The sequence below is a fragment of the Ammodytes marinus genome (assembly GCF_949987685.1).
Source record: "Ammodytes marinus genome assembly, chromosome: 10".
NCBI classification, from domain to species: Eukaryota; Metazoa; Chordata; class Actinopteri; order Uranoscopiformes; family Ammodytidae; genus Ammodytes; species Ammodytes marinus.
Genome location: NC_137214.1, coordinates 12,022,919 through 12,048,478, shown reverse-complemented (window position 1 = coordinate 12,048,478; position 25,560 = coordinate 12,022,919). Strand labels below are relative to the sequence as shown.

The 25,560-nt window shown below is 41.6% G+C and overlaps 3 protein-coding genes across 4 annotated transcripts; 2 read left to right on the top strand and 1 right to left on the bottom strand.

The window, feature by feature from the left end:
* Positions 1-5,684: 5,684 nt before the first annotated feature.
* On the top strand, positions 5,685-7,565 carry LOC307256923 (endonuclease domain-containing 1 protein-like; the record flags this gene model as incomplete). The annotated part of the gene is made up of 2 exons (XM_080036039.1): positions 5,685-5,981; positions 6,803-7,565. The coding sequence occupies 2 exons, from the start codon at positions 5,685-5,687 to the stop codon at positions 7,406-7,408; spliced, it is 903 nt and encodes a 300-aa protein (XP_079892165.1). The 3' UTR covers positions 7,409-7,565.
* An 8,487-nt stretch (positions 7,566-16,052) lies between these two features.
* Positions 16,053-22,659, bottom strand: LOC307256456 (uncharacterized protein). 2 transcript variants are annotated; one of them, XM_080035411.1, is made up of 5 exons: positions 22,501-22,659; positions 21,645-21,990; positions 19,251-19,480; positions 17,569-17,680; positions 16,053-17,435 (listed from the first exon to the last, which is right to left on the bottom strand). In XM_080035411.1, the coding sequence occupies exons 2-5, from the start codon at positions 21,979-21,981 to the stop codon at positions 16,420-16,422; spliced, it is 1,695 nt and encodes a 564-aa protein (XP_079891537.1). In that variant the 5' UTR covers positions 21,982-21,990; positions 22,501-22,659; the 3' UTR covers positions 16,053-16,419. The 2 variants fall into 2 exon arrangements, with proteins under 2 accessions (XP_079891537.1, XP_079891538.1); XM_080035412.1 differs by having other exon boundaries at positions 19,251-19,477.
* A 323-nt stretch (positions 22,660-22,982) lies between these two features.
* mif (macrophage migration inhibitory factor) lies at positions 22,983-24,837 on the top strand. The gene is made up of 3 exons (XM_080035419.1): positions 22,983-23,167; positions 24,079-24,248; positions 24,394-24,837. The coding sequence occupies exons 1-3, from the start codon at positions 23,060-23,062 to the stop codon at positions 24,458-24,460; spliced, it is 345 nt and encodes a 114-aa protein (XP_079891545.1). The 5' UTR covers positions 22,983-23,059; the 3' UTR covers positions 24,461-24,837.
* The last annotated feature ends 723 nt before the right edge of the window (positions 24,838-25,560 follow it).

The following is a 25,560-nucleotide window of genomic DNA, read 5'->3' as shown; positions in this document are numbered from 1 at the left end:
AGGCGAGGTCACCCTTTTGTTTTTCTGTAATGCTAGAGAACCAATTGAAAACTGAGTTATTCGACAAAAACGCTCTTAAACAGTCTAGCATAGCCTAATAAAAGGGAACAAATATCAGGCCTGCACTTGTAGCCTAGGCCACCTACTATTAAGGAATCATCAATAATGAAGAGTCCAGAGTTACCTAATCAAAAAACAAGAGTTGGTCATTCGTCTCTCATAGAGCTTTATTACAGGTAGGCATATGTCATAAATGTTTTAAAGTTGTTAATCATGTTTTCCCCCTAAATGCTCATAAAGATGCTAGGGGATCAGGGGTCAATGAATTCATAGTGTCATGAGGAGAAGGGAGACCTGCCACAACTCACATTTTTTTTTATTAATAACAATTAATAAAGAAATTAGTCACAATGTCAAAACCATTTATATAGCGTAAGTTCTGTTTTAGAATATGGCACTTGTGAGGAATTCTGTGGCCTACATGTAAAGTTTGCCCTTTCAAATATAACAGAAATGAGGGAAATTGTTGAAGAATTGTGCCTTGTTCTTTTTCTCTATTTATTATATACTGTATATATATTATCATATTTCTCTATTAGCTTACAGTTCTTAATTTTACCTACAGGGTATTTAAAAGAGGGAAATGGGTCTCCATAAACAGGTTGCACTAGCTTTCCACTCTGCCTAGTTCTAGTGGTTGCACAAGCTCTTTATGTGGAGATAGCGGTCACTAAATATTTACACATGGGCGGCTTATTGGTGTAGCCTACTGTCAGGTGTGAGCAAACTGCTACAGCTTGCGGTTACAATTATCTGATTTAGCAAATACAATGGAGGAAATAAGTATTTGATGGGGGTGTTTCTCTTCTAAGAGGACAGGTGGACTTCACTACATCGAGGGAACTATGGATGGGGCCATGTACCATGAAATACTAGGTGACAACCTCTTTCTCTCAGCCAGGTCCGTTAAAATGGGTTGTGGATGGGTCTTCCAGCACGTCAATGACCCTAAAAATACAGCAAAGGCAACAAAGGAGTGGCTCAAGAAGAAGCACATTAAGGTCATGGAATGGCCTAGCCAGTCTACGGACCTTAATCCAATAGATCTGTGGAGGGAGCTGAAGCTCAAGCGACAGCCTCAAAACCTTAAAGATTAGGAGAGAATCTGCAAAGGGGAGTGGTCCAAATACCCTCCTGAGATGTGTGCAAACCTGTTCATCAACTACAAGACACATCTGACCTCTGTACTTGCCAACAAGGGTTTCTCCACCAAGTACTAAGCAATGTTTTGATAGGGGATCAAATACTTATTTCACTCAATGAAATGCTAAATAATTTCTATCTTTTTTATGTGATTTTCTGGATTTTCTTTTTGATATTCTGTTTATCACTGTTGAAATAAACCTAGCATTAAAATTATAGACCGTTCATTTCATTGTAAATGGGCAAACTTACAAAATCAGTGAGGGATCAAATACTTTTTTCCTCCACTGTAGCTACTCGAAGATGCAGTCACTTTTAGTTAAAGTTGGTTTCAATATTTACTACTTGCATAGCTATGTTTTATTCATTACCACCACATCATTGTTAGCAGAGCATATATGGGAGCTTTAAAGGCTCATACATTGTGCTTCAGAGTGAAGCTGTGTAGCATACAGACTCAATTCAACAGGTAAGTGAGCCAGGTGTTAAATAGAGGTTTCAAAACATGCTCTGCCTCCTTTGAGTCAGCATCACAAAACAAGGAAGAAGAAGGGAAACTAGCTGACACAGAGTTACTCACTAAAGAAACTGCAGTATGACTTTTGGGGAGAGTACTGGTATCCTTTCTATTTTTTCTAACCCCATTGGTCTATTTTATTTCAGTCTATCCTTGCAATGTTTATTAGGCCTATAATAAGGGCTTCTAAGTAGACCTACACTACTTGTCATGGTGGTGCATTTTGCATTCCTGTCTCTGTATCAGTGCTTTATTTTTCCTCATCATAATGTCAGTCTTGTGACAGGCAGACAGACATCAGCCTACAACATTGTCTGCTCATGCTTCACTTCAAAGACTCATCAACTTTCCTCTGTGTGGAAACTGAAACCACTGTAATGGCAGGTCATCCACAGGTTACGACTCATCACCATTGACGGTAAACCCAACGTTATTATTACTCATTGACCATCCATGTTTCTGTGTCAGCCCGCTGCCAAGTGTCATGTCTCTAACTGCTCACTAGATGGCCATATTAAACAGCAGACCCACATCTCAAGCAACATATTGAAGACTGAATGTTAGGCACTGAATACATCCGAGAACTAAATAAGGAATGAATGTATATGAATTCATAATCTTATTTTTTAGAGGGAAGGGGTTAATTAAAAGGGTGTTTACGTTAAGAATATGACCTCTCACACACAAGATCATGTAACAGCTGATATCATAACACATATTTGGGGTCAGTCAGAAAAGGCTTATTCTAAACTCTCCAAAAAATGTAGGGATGGGCAATACTAAAGTTGGGTTGAATGTAACACTTATAAATCAATACTAGTGCCTGGGTCAATGATATTGATATCCATACCATACCATGATGGGATCCTTGTTAGTATTAGTTGAACGCCTATAAATAGACTTCAAAATAGTCCTTTTTTGACGCAGTTGTATCGATACTCAAAATAAGAATTAGATTCAGTAGTCTATGTACTTTAGTTCTTGACACCCATATGTACTGTACAATATGGTCTGTAGTGTATCAATCTGATGTCCTTTCATATTAACATCCTGTCTACAATTTAGACCTACTGTATATAGGCTACGGTAAAAGATGAGAAACATTTTTTTGACTAAATGGAGCAGAACCACTCAAACTGGGGATGTTCTCACATAAAGATCGTATAACGAAATAGAAAGCCACAGACTTTTGGTAAAATACCACCAAATAAAGGAAGTAACTGTAATATAGCTTTTATATCTTCCGACAAATATCTCTAGTTCCCATAATGAGGCAAGTTTTGGTCACAGAGGAATACAAGAACACACAGAAACTGGAGAGAGAGAAAGAGAGAAGAGAGAGAGAGAGAGAGAGAGAGAGAGAGAGAGAGAGAGAGAGAGAGAGAGGAAAATGAAACAAAGGGAGCTGACTTAGTCAAAGGAGTGTGTTTGCGTTATGATATCATCCAACAAATTATTGGATATTACAAACATCGGCAGATGCAATTAACAACTCCTAGAGACAGTTTGGGATATAATAAACAGGATATATAAATGCAAGACCATTGAGAGAGCGAATGTCTGTGACTATGGCAAGCATCTAACTGTAGTTCTTCCTCATGCAAGGACCCATGATGCTTCATCTCTTTTTAGACAGTGTGAGAAAGCTGGGTACAGACCATAGATAGTAAATAAGACATTGTGCAGCGAAACACCATTCAACACCTCATCTGCATACTTTAATATGCATCATTACAAATCAATCATGTTGTTATGGTCTTCTTTGTGTGGTATATTGTGTTTTTACTTTATAGTTCTGTACTCTATACTTCTGCCTATTTTTTTTGTTAGCGTTTTAGAGGCTCTTTTATATTTATTTGATCAGTTCTGCACTTTCTGATGTTTGCACTGATAGGACTGCATCCAATTTTGTTGTACATGTTGTGTCAGGGAACAGACACATGCACTGTTTTTTCTCCGTATTTCATAATTGAGAAAAGAAAAATGTCACTTTCTGATAGGCGAGGTCACCCTTTTGTTTTTCTGTAATGCTAGAGAACCAATTGAAAACTGAGTTATTGACAAAAACGCTCTTAAACAGTCTAGCATAGCCTAATAAAAGGGAACAAATATCAGGCCTGCACTTGTAGCCTATAGGCCACCTACTATTAAGGAATCATCAATAATGAAGAGTCCAGAGTTACCTAATCAAAAAACAAAAGTTGGTCATTCGTCTCTCATAGAGCTTTATTACAGGTAGGCATATGTCATAAATGTTTTAAAGTTGTTAATCATGTTTTCCCCCTAAATGCTCATAAAGATGCTAGGGGATCAGGGGTCAATGAATTCATAGTGTCATGAGGAGAAGGGAGACCTGCCACAACTCACATTTTTTTTATTAATAACAATTAATAAAGAAATTAGTCACAATGTCAAAACCATTTATATAGCGTAAGTTCTGTTTTAGAATATGGCACTTGTGAGGAATTCTGTGGCCTACATGTAAAGTTTGCCCTTTCAAATATAACAGAAATGAGGGAAATTGTTGAAGAATTGTGCCTTGTTCTTTTTCTCTATTTATTATATACTGTATATATTATCATATTTCTCTATTAGCTTACAGTTCTTAGTTTTACCTACAGGGTATTTAAAAGAGGGAAATGGGTCTCCATAAACAGGTTGCACTAGCTTTCCACTCTGCCTAGTTCTAGTGGTTGCACAAGCTCTTTATGTGGAGATAGCGGTCACTAAATATTTACACATGGGCGGCTTATTGGTGTAGCTTACTGTCAGGTGTGAGCAAACTGCTACAGCTTGCGGTTACAATTTTCTGATTTAGCAAATACAGTGGAGGAAATAAGTATTTGATGGGGGTGTTTCTCTTCTAAGAGGACAGGTGGAAATAAAGGAAGTAACTGTAATATAGCTTTTATATCTTCCGACAAATATCTCTGGTTCCCATAATGAGGCAAGTTTTGGTCACAGAGGAATACAAGAACACACAGAAACTGGAGAGAGAGAAAGCGAGAAGAGAGAGAGAGAGAGAGAGAGAGAGAGAGAGAGAGAGAGAGAGAGAGAGAGAGAGAGAGAGAGAGAGAGAGAGAGAGAGGAAAATGAAACAAAGGGAGCTGACTTAGTCAAAGGAGTGTGTTTGCGTTATGATATCATCCAACAAATTATTGGATATTACAAACATCGGCAGATGCAATTAACAACTCCTAGAGACAGTTTGGGATATAATAAACAGGATATATAAATGCAAGACCATTGAGAGAGCGAATGTCTGTGACTATGGCAAGCATCTAACTGTAGTTCTTCCTCATGCAAGGACCCATGATGCTTCATCTCTTTTTAGACAGTGTGAGAAAGCTGGGTACAGACCATAGATAGTAAATAAGACATTGTGCAGCGAAACACCATTCAACACCTCATCTGCATACTTTAATATGCATCATTACGAATCAATCATGTTGTTATGGTCTTCTTTGTGTGGTATATTGTGTTTTTACTTTATAGTTCTGTACTCTATACTTCTGCCTATTTTTTTTAGCGTTTTAGAGGCTCTTTTATATTTATTTGATCAGTTCTGCACTTTCTGATGTTTGCACTGATAGGACTGCATCCAATTTTGTTGTACATGTTGTGTCAGGGAACAGACACATGCACTGTCACTTCCTGTAGCCTTTACCACAGTTTCAACAGGTCATTCTTCTTGATGCTCTGTCCAGGTTATAACAAGGTTATCTCAGCTGATTAGTGAAAAAAGGATATGCAAAATCATTGTTTCCCAGAAAGCAGGGGCTGATGTGAGGGCTGGTTAGCAGGGGAAGTTTGAACATTTCAAAATGGTCACACAGGCTTCCGGTTGTCTGTATGTATATAGGAGGGAACTCAGTGATATGTCACAAACGTTGAGTGGACACATAGGAAACATAGGTTGTATTTGAGAGTCCACATCTCTTTGAGTAGTGCTTTGTAGTACAGGATGTCTCAAAGGAAGATGCTGCCAGCCCTGCTCCTTCTCCTGCCCTGGTTGGATGGACTGGCTCTTGGAGAGATCAGCAACGACTTCTCCCAGTGCCTGGATTTCTTCTATAGTCAAACCCCACCACAGGGCATCTCGGGGCCAGGGTACCTGCAGCCAATATGCCAGCGCTTCAAAAACCAGTACCACTTTGCCAGCCTGTATAACCGTCAGCATCGCACACCGCTCTACTCTGCGTACAGACTCAATGCTCCAGATGGCAAGCGGCCTGCTGCCACTTGGATGTATGAACCACAGGTGAGTGGGGAAACAGTATGTAGTGGTGTTCAACTGCAGCCATCTTCATTGAAGACTTACTGTATTCTGTTTGTGTGTTACGTTTTTATTTGTGAATTGTTTAGATATGATCAGATGATGTACTTAGTTGCAAGGTGTTTCTTTTATTTTGTCCAACCCATTTATATCAATGAGAGCATAGGCTAAATAGCATACATTTATAGTGCAATACAGTGTAACAGCACGATAAACTGTGTCAACCAAAAACAAACATATCAGGATTCATGAAAGTAGGATTTATGAATAAAACCTAACGCGCAGTCCTTATTGCACGACTGCTGTGTTGGGCATCATTAGTTTTAGCAGTGTGTAGCGGTTAAACTGGCAACTGAAGTGTGAACATTTAGATTAGTGTGGAAATAGTTCTCTGACAAGGGCTGGGTTTTGCAACTTTCTTGGTACAGTGACAAGTTTCGGTGTAAATATAGTGTCACTGTGGTCAATGTGTTAGCTCAGTTAGGGTTTTGCCATTGCATACAAGCAAAAACAGAATAACCAACTATATCAAACTGAAAATACAAGAATGCTGTCATACACAGTTGACTTTTCTCTGTTGAGGTCACAAAGAAAGGAAAGATACATGTCAAAGGTTTCATTTTCATTTTTCATTTGCAAAGTGCACAAGTTTACAAGTCACACACCTACCACTAAGAAACAAAATACTCTTTTGTGGCTTCCAAACAGTGACATTTTTTTTCTCTCTCTCTCTCTCTCTCTCTCTCTCTCTCTCTCTCTGTCTGTCTGTCTCTCTCTCTCTCTCTCTCTCTCCTTCTGTCATGAAGTTGGCGTTTTCCCGTGCCAGCTCAGAGATGCAACCCTTCCGTAACCCTGTTGACCAGAATGTGATTGAGAGCCAGGCAGTGAATGGTGACTACACAAACTCCACCTACACCAGGGGCCATCTCAATCCCAGCTTGCATCAGAAGACCATAGAGAACCGTGAGGCCACCTTCACTCTGACCAACATCGTGCCTCAGAAGAAAGGCTCCAACTCTGGGCCCTGGAGCATTCTGGAGAATGAGGTGTTAAAGAAATTCAAAGCTTTCTGCCAAGGCCCAATGTATGTGATCACAGGTGCTATGCCATATAAGTCAGTAGAACACAGGATCAAGAACAGGGTGTCTGTTCCCGAGTACATGTGGTCCGCCTACTGCTGCCCGTGCTTCAATGCCAGCCTTCCTGAAGCCATGAGGCCCCTTTTCCCCACATATGCTGCAGTGGGAAGAAATGACCGCAACAGTGGAGAGGAGATAGTGCCGGTGAATGCCAAGGCGAAGGCCTCGGTAAAGGGCTATGATGTGAGACGGATGTCTTTAGAGACACTAGAGGGCATCCTGACACAAAGGCTGGCCATGCCTATCACTCTGTTTGATGGCCAGTGTCAGTAGCAAAGTGTATGAAATAAAGATGACACGTTTCAGTTTGGTTGTTATAATCAGTTGTTAACCTACCGACACAGGTCTCGTATATTGTACTCAAAGCCCCTATGTCCAATCATCCTTTATTACCCCCCCCCATCAGTTTAAAGTGTTTGGTTACAGTAATAGGCTGCCTTGTCTTGTGATTGTTTGAAATTGATGTTTTTGGCAAAATAAATATTCAAACATTGAAACATGATTTTTTCCAATTAAATAAAGTTGATATGGATTAAATAAACAATCCTGTTCAATTATTTGAAGCAACATAAAACCAAGCTGTGAACTATTTATATATGTTTTCAGGAAAAGGGTGAATTATCGATACAAACATGAACATTTGTATTTAATTGATTCATCGTGAATCATTTCATGTACATGCAAAAGAGAACACCATAAATCGTCTTAAAGTACAATTGACTTCCAAAATAATTAAAGGATGGATAAAGAGCAATGTTTTACTGTCCTCTCCTCCTTTTATTGTGAAATGTTGAAGTCTGTTTCTAAAACTAGTGCAGTACCCATCCAAAAAACATCAAAATCCATCAAGGATGCACACCTTCGTGCCGTGCGCAAACAATATCCGGAAGCTCAGGTCGATCTGACTAAAACTCAGAGAGATATGCGAGTCACAGACAGACACACATACAGACAGACATTTCTTGCTTGATAGATAGATAGATAGATAGATAGATAGATAGATAGATAGATAGATAGATAGATAGATAGATAGATAGATAGATAGATAGATAGATAGATAGATAGATAGATAGATAGATAGATAGATAGATAGATAGATAGAGAGAGAGAGAGAGAGAGAGAGAGAGAGAGAGAGAGAGAGATAGATAGATAGATAGATAGATAGATAGATAGATAGATAGATAGATAGATAGATAGATAGATAGATAGATAGATAGATAGATAGATAGATAGATAGATAGATAGATAGATAGATAGATAGATAGATAGATAGATAGATAGATAGATAGATAGTGTAGTGTATTTTGTCATAACACATCCTAAAATGACTGTTTAATTAAGTAAAACCATTATACTGAATAACAAGATATCTACAAGTCAAAGTGCATCTCTCCATGTGTGCTGAGCTATAGGAAAGGACTGTCATGTAGTGTCCCACAACAAGGCCATTATATAAATAGTGCTCACCCCTGAATGGTAAGAGACAGGGTCAGGAATCTGGGTTGTTTGGCTTGGTCATCGAAAGGGAAACCTCCGGTATTTCAGCTTTAGCTTGCATACATTAAAATAGGCTCGGGAATGACTGTTTTACGAGTCTAACAGTAGTTAGTTTATGTGAGGTTGTTAAACCTTACTATTCTGAAATTCTGAGTAGACTCATAGGCACCCCATGGTGCATTCCTTTGAAGATGATGTTTCCAACTAAGCCTCTTTTGGTAATAGTCTGAGGAATAGTCAGTGTCCACCTATCAGGGACAACAAGGGGGCAGATCCTAATGACCAAAGTGACACTCATCTTACTTAGAGTCTGAGGATAAAAAGGCCTTAGAATCAGAAGAATAGCGGGTTTTGCTAGGAGCTTTTCATGAAGCATCTACCTCACTTCAATTTGACTCCAATACTTCGCATATTTTGATTGGCTTCGTTCTTTTGATTGCAGTCTGAGTTTTTGTTTATAATAAAGAATTGTTCCAGAAAACCTCCTCAACTGCATCAAGCTGTCTCTTTTTCATCATCCTGGTACCACCACAGTTTTTGAAAGTCTGTCCAGAAACGACAATAGATAGATAGATAGTTAGATAGATAGATAGATAGATAGATAGATAGATAGATAGATAGATAGATAGATAGATAGATAGATAGATAGATAGATAGATAGATAGATAGATAGATAGATAGATAGATAGATAGATAGATAGATAGATAGATAGATAGATAGATAGATAGATAGATAGATAGATAGATATGCGCTCTTACACCTGTAACAACAGCAGCCGTCAGTGTTGTCACAGTGCACTGACTCACCCTGATGCACAATTGCCATCTTGTGGCATAGAGAGTAAATTACACCTCTGTAATTCAATAAAAACAAGATTTTTCCCTTCATGTTTCAAAGTCAACTCATCGTCCTCCACTGGACTGTGCAAGAAACACAACTTTAAATCAGTAGGGCCTAATACAAGCTGAATACTTCTATAGCAAAGTGCGATTTATTTTACCACTTGAGGAGTTTTTCTTTTAAAATCAGCTAATAAAAAAAGTCCCAACAATATCTAAGACTACTTTGTTAAAGTTAATAATTAACCAATTCATGAAAAAATACTAAAGTGTGGAGCAGAGGTGTGGCATGTTGCTTTGTCATGTGGTGGTTGATACAGTGACACAGTCCCAACAACATCAGAGGCTGGGGCATGAGTTCTTACCTACAGAGCTGCAAGGAGGTTTATAGTTCGTGTTTGAGAACAGAGCTGATAAATCATTTTTGCCTTCACTTTTTTTTAAATATAGATCTACCAAATCCCAAAAAATAAACCAGACTTTGCCTGTAGTTGTAAGAGAAAGCAGGAGATAGTATAATAACAGTTCAAACACAAATATTTTGTTTCGCAAGGTAAAATAACTTTCATAGGAATAAATTATCCACATCCTGAAAATGTTGGCAAAAAGCACAATCCACACACTGGTCTTTGCTATCAAATAACAAACTGTGCAACATTCACACTAAGCATTCACACTAAAGCCAGGACACTAAGAAAATAAAAAAAGTTACACGTGAACATTCGGCAGTCTAGAGCTTTGAACACACCAACTCTCTTGACCTCTTGTCCTGCAGAAGACACAGGGTCAGGTACCTACCATTCAATAGAAAGTGTAATATGAAAATGTGCATATGCAAGATGGATTGTATCAATCTCACTTTTATTGATTGTGACAGCAAAGGCCAGGCAAAGGGGGAACTGCCTCTGGACCACAGTTAATGGGAACTCCTGGGGCCAGTCATGGAGAGGTGTCCTTGGCAGGAAGACCCAGAATCGACTGCTACCCCACAGTCCACTGCCCTGTCCAACATTAGTACAACGATGAATCTGGTCCGCTTTCTGAGGCTGCAGCCAGGTCCAGACTGGATGACAGGGCATCCTGCCTTCTTTGTATTGTGTCATCAGTGTTTTGTTGTATAAGGTGTGGTACCGGCTCCATGGTGCGATTGTCTCAGCTTGTGTCCCTTCCGCAGCCGTCCACATTTTCAGCAGCTGTAAACAGTTGTTTGGTCTTTGTCCTGTGAATGACAAATTGTTACTGTAATTACTTCTATTACTTTGATCAGTGACATGAGAGTGATCAGTCGTGATAATGTTAGCTGAACTGGTTTAATGCCTTTCTCATAGGTGGGGGATGTTCAGAATTATTAATACATGGAAAAAGCAGGTGTAATAATAACCTAGAATAAAACTCACCATGTTTGTGGCAGGGCAGCAGAAATGAGCAAGTGTAGGTTGTTAACTTCTGACTTACTCTTTAGACACAAATTAGTCCAATGAAATGTTATGTATTGTGCATGTCGTACGTCAATAGGCAGACAGAAATGTTCAGCATGTTAGGACCTGTTCAGAGTTGTAAAGTTTATTATGGTCACTAAGAACGGTTCATACCAAGTTTAAAAGTTATCTTAATCAATTATATGGGGTTAAGTCTGTAAAGGAATGACACCCACGTATAATTTATTCACATGCCTACAATAACGTAGCTATGGTTAAATGAGGTTTTATCTACTTCTTTTCATACGAAACAGATATGATGTTTGCATTGTAATGTGAGATTTTAAAGAAATGACTAGTGGCCTGACAGGTGCAAACCTAGAGCGGTGCACTTGAGATGGAGATACTACAACAGAGCACCACATGCTTTTCAAACCATTCCAAATTAAGACATATTTACTTTACAGTCAAAGTTGTATCTTCTCAATGTAGGAGAATGCAGTTAAGTGTGACTTTTCCTGTAGTTTTAAGAAAGCGAATGAGATAACAATAACAGTAAATAGCTTACACGCAAGGTAAAATAACTTTTATAAGAAAGTAGTATGAAAAGTAGTATGTCGAAACCTTCACACAAAGCATTAAGTCCTGGCTTTTGATAAAAGTGACACATGTGAACATTTAAATTTACAAAATGCATTGGTTAATTTGTTAATATCATTGTTATGGCTGGGTAAGCTGCTGCTAATGTGTCCAATGTCCTTATAAGCGTGTTGCAAGAAGGTAATATCTACTTGGTTGTGTTTGGAATACTTACCATTTCTTTATTAACAATGTGTCCTTTGTTTTACAAAGCAGTTTCTCTTACGTGCAGAGGTATGATATCAACTATAATTCTGTTGTTTTGATATCTAAAACACACAAAAATGTCTCAATAGGAAGACTACCAATACATTGTGAAAGATTTGAATATTCAAATACGGGAGGGGGACTTTGCCCTTTACTTTTTTAATGTGCTGGCTTGTTGGCCAGACAGAAGCGGCAGCAGGTTGAAATGTAGGGATTATTTTGCTAGGTACAGTTATGTAGAGGGACAGACAAGCAGGTACAGGTCCAGGTAGATATCAGACATCCAGGTAAGTAAGCAAGTTAACAGGCAGGAGGCATAACTAATAACGTCAGAAATAATGACAACGACAGATCTGACAAAGAGTAAATGTGTTGTGGTTGATGAGAGAATGTGAAGCAGGTGGGTAGATGGGTGAGGGAGTTAGAACAGGTTTGAAAATAGGCAAAGCGGGGGGCGCCTTTAGCTCAGTTGGTAAGGCGTCCCCCTCCCGGGCCGGGCCCAGCAGCAGAACCGGGTTAGATTCCCACCCGCGGTCGTTCTCTGCATGTCACTCCCCTCTCTGCCCCATTTCACCTCTGTCTCTCTGCACTGTCAATAAAAAGCATAAAAATGCCCCAAAAAATATCTTTAAAAAAAAAAAAAAATAGGCAAAGCCCCACTTAGAGCAATGTAGAGTTAAGTGTATTTAAATAAAAATGTACGAAATACAAAAAGAATATCAGACTTTTTCCTGTAGTTTTAAGAAAAAGCAGAAGGAGCTAAATGATGATCTCTGCTTGGTTGTGTTTTGAATACTTACCAGTTCTTTATTAACAATGTGTTCTATGTCTTACAGCTCTGAGCAGCTTCACTTTCGTGCAGAGTTATGATATCAACATTTTACTAACTCGTAACCACGTCATTTAACTTTTTGTCAAGATCAACATCATGTATGTGGTTCCTCACTTTGTGTTGCTGGTATGGATCCATGCACTAACCCATTATGAACGCCTTGAATATTCAAATACATAATTTATATTATGGGCTGGCATCAGTACCAAACCACCACACCAGAAGAGGATGGAGAGTTTTAAGTCTTGAGCTGCTTTGAGGTTCATAGCCTGCGACTGAATACACAGCTGATACATACAGTTTGGTACTCACTCAGTGTTGGAAAGAAGAACTTGGTAAGACCAGTGTTTGTCTGAGGGGAGATCTTGAAACTGTGTTAGCTCTCTCTTTAAAAAACATATTTTTCTACAACACAGATTCAGTGTACTGCTCTGTTTTACAGGAGGATGCTGCACTTCTCAACAGGAGCTCTGCTTCTTCTCCTCCCCTGGTTCAGTGGACTGGTCCTTGGAGAGGTCGGCAAAGACTTTGCCAATTGCAAAAAATTCTTTTATTTAGATACTCCACCAGAGGGTATCAGTGTAACGGATTATAAGCCAATATGCCAACTTTACAATAACCAGTACCACTTTGCCAGCCTGTATAACAGTAAGCATCGCACTCCACTGTACTCTGCGTACATTGTTGATACTTCAGAGGACAAACAACCTAACGTTGAATGGAAGGGTGAACCACAGGTAAGGTGGATAACATTGTGTCATGTTCAGGACAGCCAATTCCAACAAAGACTAACTGTACCGCTACGTGTTTGCATATAAGGGGGGTGGGCTGAGTTGTTCAGTGAAGAGTAAAGCATGTCTAAATCATAAAGCAACTTGTGAATGAATGTAGATATAATAAGAATTTGAAAGTGGCAAAAGAACACATTAAGTATATTCATGCATTTTTATAAAAAAAAGAGAGACGTTATTGGTTGTCAATGTGCATTTGCAGCAACTGTTACCTCGCAGCCCACACACCTTTAAATACAACACACATTGCAATATGTATGTCAAACTCAAACAGTATGGAAACCGCTAATGATATCTCTCTGTGTTATTAAGCTGGCGTCTTCCACTAACAACAAAGAGATGGAAATATTCAGTAAGCCAATCGACCAGAACTTGATAGACAGTCAGGCAGTGGAAGACGACTACAAAGACTCCGGCTACACCAGGGGCCATCTTGCTCCCAGCTCGCATCAGAAGACAAAAGACAACCGTAAAGCCACCTTCACCCTGACCAACATTGTCCCTCAAAAGGAAGGCTCAAACGGTAAAACCTGGAAAAAGCTGGAGGATGAGGTGTTAAAAAGATTCATTGACTCCTGCAAGCCGAATCCGATGTATGTGATCACTGGGGTCATGCCTTATGCGTCTGGAACTCACACGATCAGTGAAGGCAGGGTGACTATTCCAGAGTACATGTGGTCTGCCTACTGCTGCCCCTCCAAATCTGACGACCCTACATTCGCTGCAGTGGGAAGAAATGACGCTAATAGTGGGAAGGACATTGTGAAGGGAATGGGCTATGCTGTGGAGCAGATGGATTTGACAGATTTGGAGGGTATCCTAGAGAAAAGATTGGAAATCCCCAAAATTACTCTTTTTAAGGGGCAGTGTAAGACATAAGATGAAAAGTTTCAAATCTGTGTCCAACTCACTTGTTAACTTACCGACACAGTTATCATCCATTAAACCCAGAGCCTCCTTGTGAGCAGGTGCAGAGCAGACTCCTCCTCATACTTTGTCAACTCCTTCCATCAGTTTAAAGTGTTTCGTTAATATGCTGCCTTTCCCATGATTATTCGAAATTGATATTTTTGGCAAAATAAAATATGGTTCCCTCTTGTCAATGTCATATTAAAACATGCATCTTCCAATTAAATAAAGTTGATATGGATGAAATAAAACATTTGCTTTTTTAATGATTGAATAAGAGGTATTCACACATACAGCTGCCCTTTCATCTTAAAGAGCAGTGTTTTAACGTCCTTTGCTCCTAGGTTTAAAGTCTGTTTCTAAAATATGCACCCAACTGTATTGCCATAGTGACTGACACACCCTGATGTACAATTGCCTCAGGGTCCATTGCCTTGTGGCAGGGAGAGGAAATGACACCTCTGTAATTTAATAGAAAACAAGATTTTTCCCTTTCAAAGTCAACTCATTGCCCCCTGCTGGATTGTGCAAGTAACACAACTTTAACCTGGATAGTCATTATTCACCTACATATTTAGCCACATTTAGGGTTTTTTCTTTAAATTCCGTTCATAAAAAAAAAACCAACAATATCTAAGTCTATTGTTTTAGTTATGTATATGACAAAATACCAAAGTGTGACATGTTACTGGTTCATGTGTTAGTTTGTGGGCTAATTATGACACAATCCCACCATCATCAGAGGCTGGGCGGAGAGTTTTTAATTAAAGGACTGCAAGGTGTTTGGGTATACAGCTGATTAATAATGTTCCCTACTCAGCTTGAAGAAAAAGATCTTGGCCAGTTTGCGGAGTAGTTTGAGTCTAAGAGGTTGTCTGTCTGAAACAAAGTGTGATTGTGTTTACTGTCCACTATTAAGCATTTCTTTCTCCACTACAGACACAGCCATGTTTCTGCTCAACAAAAACTTATTTTAGGTTCAGTGAACTTGAATTCACATTTGTTCTTTGATCGAGGTGTCATTTAAGAGTTAGGTGTGTCCATATACTATAGGCTAGATCATAAGTGGGAGATCACACAGACATATTTGCATGTGTAGATCTGATGGGACGTTGTGTTTGGGTTGTAAAGTGTGATGGTAACTTCATGTTAAATACTCATTGTGGTCAATGTGTGCTTGCATGCATTTGTTGCCTCTATACCTTCAAGCAGAAGCAGGTTCTCTCAAACTAAACAAATGCTATCACATGCATCATATATTCTCAGAGTAAACAAAGCATGATTTCATCTAATTGATTTTTATGTTATATAGTTATTTTCATTCTAGTTGACTAAATCGCTCACACACCTGTTTCACTCTGTTAAACTTATATCATCAAAAATAAGCAGCAAAAAGCTTTTACTGGTATCTCCTTCTCTTTCCGTCTTTAAGATGGCATCCCACAAAGGCAACCCAGATATTCAGCATTTCCCAGCCTCCTATACAATCTACTTTGGTTGTTAAATTGGGATAATAAGATGTCCTGCTACAACATGGGCCATCTCAATCCCGGGTCGCAGGAGATAAATGAGGGCTGTGAGGCCTACTGAATCATCCTTATGAATATGATATTTCAAAATGAGTATCTTCCCTTGCATCAATGTCATCTCGTAAAATGTTCCCTGACCCAGTGAATTTCAAATTAAAAGCATAATTGAAATGGATGAAGAGCCTTCTCGACGAATAGAAATATTTATTTCTCCATATGACCAAAGCACAAACATACAAAATATCAAGCCGTCAATTATTATATTGTCAGAAAAAGACATCCACTTTAACATGATTGAATTATTAATAAAAAAGACAATAATGTACAATTTCTTGATTGTGGAAAATAAGTACAAGTTTTGGTACATACAAACGATAACACCTCAAATGAAAAGGTCTTAGTGTCTGAGATTCATTTTTTTTCTCCTCCTACAGAGAAACAACATGTACAATTGACTTCCTGTCGACTTTGGGTAATTGGCCTTCTTTAATTACTCATTTACTAGTGCGAATAAGAAAGGCTATCTCCGCATGATTGAGAATAACATCTTCATGATCTACCACATTCAATTTAAAAACCCGCTTTTTTTCTTTCCAGTCTCAGACATTCAAAGTAGACGCTTTTAAAAACACTGGTGGTTCTTAAGCTGCTCCACATCACTAAAGCCGCTCCCACAGCTGCCGCATTGCAGCGTGGGCTTCTCACTGTTGTGTACCAGCTGGTGTCTCTTTAAATACTCCACGCGACTGAAGCGCTTCCCGCACACTTCACATCCGTACGGCCTTTCTCCGGTGTGAATCCTCTGGTGCCTCTCCAGGTTCCCCAGGCGGCTGAAGCTGCGTCCACACTGGGCACAGCGGTGCGGCCTCTCTCCCGTGTGCACCAGATGATGGCGTTCTAGCGAGCGCGAGTGCGTGAAGCGTTTGCCGCAGATCTCGCAGCAGTGCGGTCGTTCTGCGGCGCAGGCACACTCGTGGTTCTTGAGCGCCCATGCGTGGCTAAACGTGTTGCCGCAGTGGGCGCACGGGAAGAGGATCTCCTCTCCGCCGCTGCCAGGTAGTTGAGAGGAGCCTCCTAGTGGACAGGGGTGATCCCTTAGCTCAGTCTCTGAGGTGAAGCCCCCTCCGCAGTGTGTGCAGAAGTGGAGCAGGTCCCCGCAATCCTCCTCTTCTTCACCTGCGCTCTCGCCCACACTCCCCGGAGTGGACAGGTGGCGCGGCAGGTGCTCAGACTCCCCCAGTTCCACAGCGTCCTCTGCGGTCGCAACTACAGCCAAGTCGCCCTCTCTGGACTTCTTGGACCTGACTGATTTCAGCTCGGCTCCCCCCACCTCTCCAGCCTTGGCATTGCTGTGCCCGATGGTCTCCTCTCTCTGCAGGACCGGCGGCTGAGGCTCCAGCCCTTCATCCTGCTCCATTCCATCCAGACCGATGTACTTTGGGGCCTCTGGGGCTATGCTGACGGGCTTGGAGACCGTCACTGAGGGAGGCTCGGCCCTCAGTGCCAACTCCAGATGCCTCAGCTCTTCCATGGTAATGCCCACCTCAGACTGCTCCCCTGGGCCATCAGACCAGTCCTCCTCCTCCTTGTACTCTCTCTCTCCCCAACAAAGGCTAGAGGGACCATCTGACAGGTCGCCTGAGGAGAGACAGACAGAGGTAGGGAGAGAGAGAGAGAGAGGGGGTGAGCAATCATTTCCACTTTCTTTCAAACTTGTGGACATTTCTCTAACTTAACACTCCCACAATCAGTGTGTTCCTGGGCTCATTACCTTGGCTCTGAGCTCTGGCGCCAGTGCGGAGGTTCTTGTTTGGCGGGTCCATCTTCAGAGCCTCCTTGATTAGCCGCAGAGAGGCGGGTTGATAGCCCTCTGTTGGAAAAAACTGCATTGAGAAGAGCACATGGAGTTTTAGAACAAATGACAATATGCCAATTATTGTTAACATTTGTAAAAAGCTTTTGATGAAAATGCAGCACTCATCATTACCATACATTATGGACCCATATGTTTACAATGCATCTGAGAAAAACACTGTGTGATATTTTATATTCTTCAAACCCATTTTATCATCAGTCAAAAACACATGAAAAGATTTAAGGTGCTGTGTGCATTTGGGCGTCATCTAGTGGTGATAAATATACATTGCAACTCTCCCTAACTGACCCCTCCTGTTAGGAGAATTGACAGAAGCTATTGAGTCCTTTGAGGACATGAGGTTAGTTACTAAAGATGGTATCGTCCACCACTGCCTCAAATCTTTCAACAATATCAAGTGATGAGGTAAAGATGTATTAAGTTATTCATTCTATAGTACACATTTTCGCCTTCTAACAGGTTCATTACTGGTGGACAACAAACATGTAAGGTTTTTAAGTCTGTTCTGTGCTACTGTAGAAACATGGTGGTGCAACATGGCGGCTTCCATGGAAGGCCCCCCGCTCCTATGTAGATATTAAACGCACCAATTAAATCCTACTTCTACCAAGTCTGTTCTGAAAAGCACCAGTTCCCTTTACACACTGCGCCTTTAACGGGGAGGCTAAATTATACAATCTGCACGCTTTGAATATATTTAAATAAGCAACAGACATGAAGAGTGGTTATGTGCCCCTGTCATTTGGTCATGTGGTGGAACAGCAAACAGCTTTTCACCACCCTGGCTCAACCATGTAACATTTTACCTTAAAGCTCGCTGGCTTTAAAGGAGCTGTAAGCGGAATGGTTCTTTTAGCTAAGTTCCTGTCAGTTACTGCAGTTAGCACCCTCACTCGTCCCTACGTCACCACATTAATGCACTGCGGTCTTTGAGCAGCAAGTTATCTAGCATCATCTAAGATCCATAAGTGTGATAAAACATGATAAAAACCATCAAAACAGACATTGGGAAGGATTTTTACCTGCTCCGCCATTGTAGGCGCATAAACATTCACCCATGTGTCGCTCTGGCGTGCACCGGCAGTGAGACCATGAGTGAGACGGGTGCGGACGTGTGTCAGTTTGTAGCGTTCTCTCTTGTGATTGGATAACATTTCGGGATACTACATAAAGTTGAATTGCTTGCAGAAAAAAGATTGGCTTTATAAAACGCGCACATCGTGTAAGTGATTACTGTATGAATAAAGAGCGATTTAACACTTTTATTAACATAAATAAACCGCTTACTTCACCTTTAAGGTACAAATGTACCCCCCTCCTCCCCCTCCCCCACACACACTTGACGGGGCTCCTCCGGAAGCTAAATATCAAATCAAAAGCCTTCCCCTTTCATGTACTGCATCTCTGCAGGAAAACACAATCAAAAAAAAGAAGAAAAACTCTCTCGCTACTACCATCACTCTCTTTTCACTGTCTGCGTTCTTTTTATCTATTTTTTTGTTTGGTGTGAAGCTGCTGAGAGGTGCAGAGATTTTTCTATGCCACTTTTTTCTCCTCCTCAGTGGGGGCTCCCTCACCTCCTCTTTGATGTTGGCGGTCTCCTCCCCCTCCACACTGAGGCTGTCCTCCTCGCCCTCCACCACCATCCCTCCCTCATCCCCCTCTTCCTCCTCCTCCTCCTCTTCTCGGTCCCCGGGGAACTGGACGAGGTACATCTCCCGGGCGGCCTCCTTGCCTCCTCCACAGCTACCACCTCCAGGCCAGCCTTTGCCATAGGCTGTGTTAGGCACCTTCTTTGACTTGCCTCCTGTGGAGAAGAGAGAAAATCAATGGTAATTTATGTATGTATATATATATATATATATATATATATATATATATATATATATATATATATATATATATATACATTTTTATATAACACCATTCTTTTGAACTAAATGACTAATTACTGTTCTATCTATTTATTTAATGTTTGTGTTGCCTTTTCTTCATGTATTGTGCTTTGCAAGTTTTGACCAATGTTGGACTACTGGTATGCAATGTGTGTATGTGGTATATTGTTTTGCTGGATTTGTGAACTGTATGCACTGTTGCTCTGCACAATTGAAGTTACTAACAGATAAATAAAGTTAATTGGATGGAATTGAATTGTGTGAGTGGGGGGAGCAGGAGAGGAAATGAGGGCATGGGGCGGCAGGAAGGGGAGCGAGAGAGAAGGAGAGAGATAAGTGGGAGGAGATGATGGGGAGGCCAGGACAGACAGAGAGAGAGATGGAGAGTTGAGTTTTTAAAATAGACCGTCATTTCCAGGTATTGACACAAGTTCTGCTATGATCAGAAAAACACACACACACACACACACACACACACACACACACACACACACACACACACACACACACACACACACACACACACACACACACACACACACACACACACACACACACACAGTACGGACATGAAGCGGATCATGAGGAGATATTCACTGATTTGGATGTAAGGTGATTTTGACAACAAGTGTTCTCCAGAATCGCTGACTCCAACTTTACTGACAGTAAGGCGCATTCAGTCTTCACGTTGAAAACCTGCAGGCTCCACTGATGACCACAGTGAGGACGTACATCAATACAGATGGAGAGAGAGAGAGAGAGAGAGAGAGAGAGAGAGAGAGAGAGAGAGAGAGAGAGAGAGAGAGAGAGAGAGAGAGAAAAGAGGTTGGAGAAGTGGGAGATAAGGAGAAGGTGGAGAGGAAAGGGATCAGTGGGCGGAGGAGTGAGCATGATGAACGAGTGAGGGGAGAGGGGGCGTAGAAGGACAGACGAGAGGGAGAGTGGGAAGGAGAGAGAAAAAAACACGTGAAAGGGAGGAGAAAAGGCAGAGAACAGAGGGGGAAGTGGGAGTTGCCGGGGTCCACAGGGGAGAGGAAGAGGAGGAGGAGGAGGAAGAGAGAGGAGGACATGTTGAAAGAGTGATTGGGTGAAAAGAGGAGAGAGAGAGAGAGTGAAACAGACAGACAAACAGACAGACAGTCAGACAGACAGAGGAGAAGTAGAAGTGGAGAGGAAGCGTGTAATTACGGCGGTGGTGGTGGAGAGGAGAGGGAGAGGAGTGGAGGAGTTGGGGGGAGTGAGTGTGTATGTGTGTGTGTGTGTGTGTGTGTGTGTGTATGTGTGTGTGTGTGTGTGTATGTGTGTCTGTCTGTCTGTGTGTGTGTGTGTGTGTGTGTGTGTGTTCGCAACGTGATGAAGCACAGAGCGGGAGGAGGAGGAGGAGGTGGAGTCGGAGAGAGACAGAGAAATAGTTTAAAGGAGGTGGGGGAGGGAGAGGAGAGGAGAGGAGCAAGGCAGGCAGGAAGGGAGGGAGGGAGCAAAGGCACAGAGGAGTGGGAGGGACAGAATGCAGCGGAGAGAGAGAAGGAGAGAGAGAGCAAAAGGAGAGGGGGAGGTGAAGGACAGAGGGAGAGAACATGAAGAGGAGCCGGAGGATGAGGAGGAGGAGTAGGAGGAGGAGGAAGTGAGAGAGCTAAGGCACAGAGGAGTGGGAGGGACAGAATGCAGCAGAGAGAAAGAGAGAGAGAGAGAGAGGGGGGGGAGGTGAAGGACAGCATGTGAAGAGGAGGCGGAAGAGGAGGAGGAGGCAGAGGAGGAAGGGAGGGAGGAAGGCAGAGGAGGAAGGGAGGGAGGGAGAGAGATCAGCTCTCTTGCCAGATGGTTTCCAACATAACAAGTGCGTCTTCACATAAGCCCTGACTACAGAGCACAGCAAGAAACCCGTGTTCTGCACATTCAAAAAACACAATTATACTAAAAAACGTTCATGTCTTTGGTAAGGTTTCATATGGCCTAATTGACAGGAACACACATTTAAAAGGTGATGGAAGTCCCTACTAGTTTAAAGCAATAAATAGCCTATGTTTTTATTTGGAGGAGGGGGAGGGGGAGGGGGGACACAATACTACAACTCACCTCGGGCCACCTTAACTTTCCGCTTCCGCAGCAGACCTCCAGCTCCTTGCTCCTCCACCGCCTCCACTTGGGCCGTCGTCGCCGCCAGCCCCCCGGCGTTGCGTCGGTTGGCGGCCCAGCCCAGCCCGTACTTACGCTCGGTCCTCAGCTTGTTCTCGGTGAGTCTCAGCCGCAGCCGCAGAGACTCGTTCTCCCGCCTGTTGAGGGACAGCTCCACCAGGTAGTCGTTGACCGTCTCCTGGAAGAGCTTGGTGATCTCGCAGACCGACCCTCGGATCAGGCTGTCCATGACGGCCGTCAGATGCGTCTCGAACGTGGTCACGGATTCTTCCATCATCGATCGTGTCTGTCATGACGAATGGTTCAATAAACCAGTTGATGTTATCGAGCAAACATGTCATGATCATGAGTTAACCTGTAGACATATGTTATGACACAGCTTTTAACCACTGTGATCGCAAAAAGTTACATAGCGTCTGATCGAATTCATGGCTCACTTTGCAAATCCAATCTTCTCTCAACAGTGTCAATAGATAGCCTACAATTAACTTTATGAGAGGCACCAGAAACATCTTGTCAAATGTGACAGGGCTCAGTGAAAACATAGAGCAACGTTATGGTTATTCCATTTCTATTACCATTTCATTATCGACTACTGTCCGTATTGTAGTAAAATACCAAATAGGCCTACACAGCCCAGCGTTGAGGTAGCTCGTGTAGGCCTACTAACTTATTAAAATGTTCAACATACAATAATGGTAAAGTAGACGAGGACTAAAAACCCCTCCATAACGGCTGGAAGTGCTCGTGCTAGCAGCGGCAGGAGACTGGCTTATTTATCTAGCTTTGTATACGCACCGTATGTCAGATGAAATCCGGCGAAGAGAGTTGAAAGTGAAGCTGCGACGGACGGTGTATTTGAAAGGACAGCGGATAAGTTATCTCTATATTCATACGCACAGAGACACGGCGACAAAGGGAAGCGCCATCCAACTTCTCTCTCTCCCTGCCACTGTTTTCCTCCTTGCCTCCTGGCTTCAGCAGTGCATTATGATGCCTGAGTACACTGCGCATGCCCAATACCGTAATAACCCTACACTCAAGAGCAGCCGCACCATGAAAAAAAAAAAAAAAAACACCATCCAAGGCTATACTTAATGTTATCTATACACCGTTTTCTGATCAACATGTTTAGGAAGTAATTAAATAAAAATACAAAAAAATAAATAAAAACAAATGATTTGTATGAGAATACTCTTCCATGACGCATGGAGGCGCTGTGGTCATTTTGCCACATGCATGCACCACCGCACCGCACCCTCCAAGAGAGGAGTCTTCTCTTCCGCCAGAGGGATCTCAGCACTTGCGGCTTGAACTGCGACTAGGATATACATCTCACCCAAAAAGGAGCAATCATGCCTATGTTCGTGGTGAACACCAACGTTGCAAAGTGCGATGTGCCGGCGGATCTAATGTCCGTGCTCACCGAGGAGCTTGTCAAAAATGTTGGCAAACCTGAAATGGTAGGCCAGGAGCACAACTCATATCCCTGCAGCATCTAAAACTGTTATCTGGATGGGCTTGACATAGGCTATTATACTTCACTGCAATACGATCAGCCAATGTAGCTTACTTTATATAACTGCAGCTAAAAGTAGAGATTGAATGAATATTAGCTTGTTGTGCAATTGTGCAATCATAGTTATTCCAGCAGGGTTGTAATGTGTAAATGATTGATCCATAGAAGCCAAACACATTTCAAAATGCCCCTGGAATATACAGTAGGTCTATATAAATGATAGGTTGCCATCAAAATTAATAAATAGTATCAGTTATGTTACGTCACTTTTTACACTGCACACCTTTTATTGTGAAATATTAGTTTCACATTAAAGACTTACTTCACCGGTGGACATATGAAGGTGTTTTGAACTCTGAAATCCTATGTAGTATAAATGTGCAAACATTTTTTAAATCGGATCATCCTAGCCTGAGAAAAGGCAGAAAGAGTGTTTTATGGTCTCACTGTCTCTAACCCTACATTTTACTAGTGTGTGACATCACACTAGTAAAAATGTAGGGTTAGGATTAACAGGACAGCTGGGCCAAGGGAAGACTGAGGGAAGAAAAACCTCATTCATTATATCGTAACAGTGGTTTTATCATGATAGAATGCCGGTTCCGTATGGGTGAAGTATTCCTTTAAGCCAGCTGTAGCTCGCATTGGGTTTGCTGTTTTGGGGATTTTTTGTATTTACAGGGTGGGTTTTGAATGCCTATTCTGATATTGTTTTGAATGCTTATTCTGATATTGTATTGCTAAACCTCTTTAAATGTGAATTTATTTGGGCATAAAAAGGGGAAAAATATATTAATGTGTTATTTATGACGGTATGTAGGGAATTTATATATGTCTCTGTCTCGCATGTACCAGTACTTTGCTGTGCACATCATCCCGGACCAAATGATGATGTTTGGAGGAAAGGGAGACCCCTGCGCAATCTGCTCCCTCCACAGCATTGGCCAGATCGGTGATAAAAACAAGCAATACTCTAAAGTCCTGTGTGGACTGCTCAACAAACACCTGGGCATCTCACCTGACAGGTAAAAGCCAATACATTTACTGCACATCATTTGACCGGTAAAAGGGACACAATCGCACAGACTCAGATATCCCCTGCATCTCTCATACCTTGCTCGCTGTTATTGTACAATCTCATTAAATTGTTTCTCTTCATGTCTATTGCAGGATTTATATCAACTTCTTTGACATGCCTGCAGCCAACGTGGCCTGGAATAGCACTACCTTTGGCTGAGGTGGAAGTCAATGCCCTGACATAGTCCAGAGACAAGACAACGCGCGGATGTCATTCCAGTTCTGTTCTATAGGAAATAGCTCAAACCTACAAAATAAAGAAGTAAAGACACTTGGTAATCTACTGGCCAACATACTGGATGACTATCTTACAAGCACTTAGCTGGGTCCTATAGATTTGCACTGATCTCTTTCCATTGAAATGCAATAAAGCAAACCCTGTAGACCATAAATTAATCTCCGTTTTCCTAATTTGTCTAGCGTAAAATGAAAGGCACACTACATTTTACAAGCTAATGAACAGTCCAAATCAGTAAATATACATTTCAGGTAAAATAGTCTTATTCTTAGTCATGTAGGCCTACTATGCTAAAGCTGATTATATGCCCAGTGGTCAAATACGATACCAGACGTTTCTTTGAAGATCCAGTAGTTGCTTGGGAAAACCAGTTGAAGGGGACAGAATTTGGGTCCTGTTGTCTCTTGACTACGGTTGTAGTTCTTAGCTGGGTAGTTCGTCTTCTCTTGAGGGTCTGCTGTGTTGCCAGCTTGGTTCGTTCCTTGGGTTCTTCATAGTTGCTTGGAGCAGCAGGCGTGTTGCACTACAGAGAGGGCCTTTACGGCTATTTGGACAGGCCGTACTGAAGGGCCAGGATCGGGGAGAGGCTGAAGACCGGCTCCAGAGATCTTGGAGAAGCTCAGAGAGACTGACCCTCCTTGTCTTGGGTCAGGAGGAAGAGAGAGTTCCACCACCTCCGGACGGTGGCTGGTAGAGAGACCGATGCAAAGGCACAACAGCTTATATCAAAAGCAAGAATGAGACTTTTTGACCATTGGCAGATCAAACAGTCTTGTTTCTGTGTATTTAAAAATAAAAAGTCTCACTGAATGAAATACATGTACAAATTCACTACATATCCCCGTTTGGCGTCAGCATGATTCCTGCTGTGTCATGCTGACAGCACAGCTTCATCTGTACAGGTGTGCAGTCAAAAGTTCATAACATCTGTCATCATTAATCACTAGACAGTTGTTAAAACTTTCTCATGGCCAAGAACAAATCAATGTCATAAAACAAAAGCAACAATAACATGTTGTACA